This window comes from Momordica charantia, assembly GCF_013281855.1.
Source record: "Momordica charantia cultivar OHB3-1 chromosome 11 unlocalized genomic scaffold, Mcharantia_2.0 BLBB01000011.1, whole genome shotgun sequence".
In the NCBI taxonomy this organism is placed as follows: Eukaryota; Viridiplantae; Streptophyta; class Magnoliopsida; order Cucurbitales; family Cucurbitaceae; genus Momordica; species Momordica charantia.
This window is the reverse complement of record NW_028275159.1, coordinates 15616348-15620727: the sequence shown is the minus strand read 5'-3', so window position 1 is coordinate 15620727 and position 4380 is coordinate 15616348. Positions and strand designations below refer to the sequence as shown.

The 4380-nt window shown below is 50.0% G+C and overlaps 1 protein-coding gene across 1 annotated transcript; it reads left to right on the top strand.

Moving 5' to 3' along the window:
* Positions 1–3086: 3086 nt before the first annotated feature.
* On the top strand, positions 3087–3743 carry LOC111022885 (uncharacterized). The gene has a single exon (XM_022300180.1). It carries the CDS (start codon positions 3087–3089, stop codon positions 3741–3743), a length of 657 nt encoding a protein of 218 aa, XP_022155872.1.
* Positions 3744–4380: the final 637 nt, after the last annotated feature.

The following is a 4380-nucleotide window of genomic DNA, read 5'->3' as shown; positions in this document are numbered from 1 at the left end:
GATGTTTGGAAATATGTTTGAGATGAAATGCATATGCTGATTTTATGTTATGTAGTTTTATGTTGTTTAGTGGGAAGCTGTTGGGTTATTGCTTTGTTGGTACGATGAAAAGCATGCTGGAAAATGGTGTTGTGATTGGGAATGTGGATTGCTTATAGGTTGTCTTCGAAGGATCAGAGGGGATTGTCAAGAGTGATGGGACGGGTTAGTTGTTTGTTTTTCTGTGGGTTGTCTGCAGTGAAAATTCATACTAGTCGTTTGGTTATTCAAAGCCCTTGTAGTGGATGACTTGAGGATTATGTGATAAAGTCTTAGCGTATGACGACGTTGCAAATGTGTGGTCCATCGTGTAATGAAAAGTGGATGTACGGGTTTTGTGGCCTCGTAGGCAATGGACGATGCGGTTACGTCACTACTGGATGTCGAGGCTCCGGGGGTAGAAGGCCGGGGGTTGACAGACTAGTCTTGGTAGAGATGAGTGCCAAGGTTTCGGGTACAAAAGGTCGAGGGTCGGCATGATGAGTCTAGTTGGTAATGAGTATTGGGCCTAGACGTGGTGACGGTCAAGGACCAATACAGCGGGTAGTCATCGGGACCTTGGGGATAAATGTTAAGGACCGGTGCACAGTTCAAGGCCTTGGGGATAAATGGCAAGGCCGAACATCAAGATTCTGTAGAGGAGTATTGGGGTCTTGGGGATAAATGTCAAGGGCCAATACAACTCGAAGAGTTAGACTTGGAGGACTAACATAGAGTGGTGTTTATGAGTAACAGTTCAAGGCCTTGGGGATAAACGGCAAGGTCGAACACCAAGCTTTTGTAGAGGGAGGTCGGTATCTTGGGGATAAATGTCAAGGGCCGATGTGCCTCGAAGAGTTAGACTTGGAGTACTAACTTAAGGTGAAGGGCGAGTATCAGCTCAAAAGGGTCAAGGGCTAGTGAGTCTTGTAGTCGGAGCCCCGAGTGTAACGCCTCGCGTTACTCAGGTTAGTTTATCTCGAGTCCCCAGGCCTCTTTTCTTAGAAATTTCTTTTTTTTTATTTTTATCTAATTTCGTTGTTCATTTCATTTTATTTCGAGCTGCTGTGGTAATTGTTATGAATGTTGAGGTGTACTTACGTATCCAATTATTGTGAAACGAGGAAATTGTTTTCTCTATAAGTCTTCCGGTCCGTTGGGCCCAAATTAAGTATCTAAGTAAGTGGGCCTTTCTTGTTTTAAAACAAAGGGGGAAGAGAAAAGGACCTAGCCCAAGTGGGCCCCTTCTTGTAAAAACAAAAGAAAGGTAAGAGAAAACCTTTGCCCCAACAATCCTTCCCATTCGTGAACCCCTTCTTTCCCTCCCCCGTTTTAGTTTTCGTTTTCGTTCTCCTACCGGCGCATCAACCCCCCCCCGAAACACTCGACGAACGGCGACCACCTGTGGTTTGACAGCAACAGCGGCAGGCGATGGCAGCGGCAGGTGGCGCGGCAGGCAACGGCGGCGGCGACTCCGGGCAGTGGCGGTGTGCGGCGTCGGGCAGCAACGAGCAGGTGTGCGCGGGTGACGGGTAACAGCAGTTCGCAGACGACGGGCAGCAGAAGTGCGCGGGCGTCGGCAGCAGCGTGCGCGGGTGTCGGGCAACGGCGGAGGTGCACGGCGCGTCGGACAGCAGCGGTGGTGCGCGGAATCCGATAGCAGCGGGTCGTGGCGCGGGTTCTTGCTGCACGCAGCGTCGTGGGCATCGTTTTGGTGAATTTTTACTGCTAAAATAGTCCAAACAACAGCAGTTTCCGATCCCGTTACCTCGTGGAACGTGCCAGAAATCTAGACCTTTACAGTTGGTATCAGAGCGGAACCTCTCCCAGTAAGTTGTGGTTCGAGGACGAACCAAGGCGGAAGCTGGTGGGCATGTGACGACCGAGAGGAGGGGTACATGAATGAACCGATACCACATCCGAATGAGAGGGATCCTGAGATTATTGAAGAATGGTCAATAAAGGGTTAAAAAGAATTGATAGTCACTACCTATACAAACAAGGTGCACCTTCCTTTTCGGTGGCTCAATCGTAAGAACTCCAAAGTTAAGCTTGCTTGGCTTGGAGCAATCTTAAGTTGGGTGACCTGCTAGTTGCTTTACTAGGAAGCATGTGAGTGAGGACAAAGCATGCTGGAAGGACTCATGTTGGTCTGTAGGGGCAGTCTATGCTCTTCTAAGTGGCTTAGAACTTGACGGTGGCGCAGCCAGGTCGTAGGGGAATGCCGGGGTAGAGAGGTGCAGAAATCGGATTCCGAATCTTGGGCCTGGGGCATTACAGATGGTATCAGAGCCGAAACGTTCCTGTAGACTGACCTAGTAACTAGGGTACTTAAGAGTAGTGATCCCGATCGACCTCCTTGTCATCACCAGGTACGCCTCATGCTTGCTCTCGTGAACTTATACTTTCCCCATGAATTGCCTTTGCGCTTAATTCTTTTCGCATCAGTTCAAGTTGCAGCTCAGTTTCATTAGGCCTAGTGCGGCCACTGAATATACTAACTAAAATGTAGCTGACCTTGCTCTTATGTGGGAGTTTCGACTGCCATTCTACTGTTGGTCTTTTCGTAGAGTAACGTGCTAACGTCGTGCTTGATTGTTGTGCTCTTTCATCCAGACAATGCCACCCCGTCGTAGTACGAAGCTGCGTGCAGGCGTCGACCCAGCTCCCGGAGGTGAGAATGTGGCGGACCCGCCACCCCCTCCTTATGGTGTTCAGACAGGGGTAGTTCTTCCAATTCCTCCAGCAGCAGATCAGGAGCGGGAAAATCCCCAAGTTCCCCCGGCAGTTACCCAGGGAAACCCACAGTTGGCGTTGCTGGTAGAAGCATTGCAGGCACTGGTCAATAACACAGCACGGGTTGGCGATGCACAAACTCAGCCACCTCGACACTTTCATACTCCCCAGAGCGAGGCTCAATTCATCAAGGATTTCAAGCGTTACGGACCCCTACCTTTGACGGGGGAAGCGAGAAAGCGACAGCAGCAGAAGAGTGGGTCAGGGAGTTGGAAGCCCTTTACGTGTACCTAGGTTGCGATGACCAATTCAAGGTTAAGGGTGCGGTCTTTATGTTGAGGGACGAGGCTCTGAATTGGTGGGACTCAGTAGCAGCGGCTGAAGATCATGCTAACGTACCAGTTACGTGGGCAAGGTTCAAGGACTTGTTGTACGACTACTATTACCCGGAGACCGTGAAAGATATGAAAGAGGCAGAATTCCTCCATCTCAACCAAGGAACCTTAACGGTAGCACAGTATGAAAGGAAGTTTACGGAGCTCTCTCGTTTTGCTCGGGAATTAATTCCCACTGAAGCAATGAAGATCAAGAGGTTTGTTAAGGGCTTACGCAAGAGAATAAGGGGACCAGTGGACCTTCAGCGACCCGCCACCTACGCTGAAGCAGTTAGGGGCGCCTTGATCATGGATAAGGATGTCTCCAACAGGGTCCAACCTCTGGTGGAAGTCGGATCATCTTCAGGTGTGAAAAGGAAGGTCTCTCCAGCGTACGCCGACCAGCCATTTAGAGCACCCCAGCGCCCGGCTCAGCAGCAGGGTCTGCCACCAGTGTGCCCCTCCTGCCAGAAAAGAAATGCGGGGCAATGTTGGACGGGAACTGGGGGTTGTTTCAGGTGTAGAAGGGAAGGGCATTTTGCAAGGGAATGTTCTATGACGGCCGTGAATACTCAGAGGCTAGGGCAGAGGGCTCCCCCAACAGTTTCGACGTAGGGAGGTAATTACAGGGCTCGTGTCTTCGCACTTACTCGCAAGGAAGCGGCAGATGCCGAAACTGTTGTCACAGGTACTCCTTTCTCCCTTGGGTTTTTCTTTTGTTTTATTGGGGTATTGCGTGCGGGGTTTATGTCTTTACCTTTGCATTATCTCCCAAGTACGGTCTTAGTCCATAATGTGCCTGCTTATGTATTGTTTGACTCGGGATTGAGTCACACCTTCATCTCTACTGCGTTTGTTCGTCAGACAACCCTCGAACTAGAGCCGTTAGGGTTTCTGCTGTCAGTTTCTACACCTTCGGGGTCGGTTTTGATTGCTAATCAAATGGTGAGAGCAGATGAGTTATCTTTTGACAATCAGACCCTAGAGGCACGGTTGATTCAACTGGACATGCGGGATTTTGACGTCATTTTGGGCATGGATTGGCTAGCTACCAACCAAGCCAACGTTAATTGCTCGAAGAGGGAAGTCTCTTTCCAAACTATCTTCGGGTCTGAGCTTTACGTTCAAAGGGATTTCGGGTGGAGTTCCAAGGGCAGTCTCAGCGTTGAAGGCAAGACGCCTTTTATAGAATGGTGCCTGGGGATATCTGGCCAGTGTCGTCGACATTAGTGTGACTCCACCCAGCATCGAC

Bases quoted from the DNA above. Each gene is read 5' to 3' on its own strand.
- LOC111022885 (XM_022300180.1), top strand. From the start codon at position 3,087: ATGTTGAGGGACGAGGCTCTGAATTGGTGGGACTCAGTAGCAGCGGCT.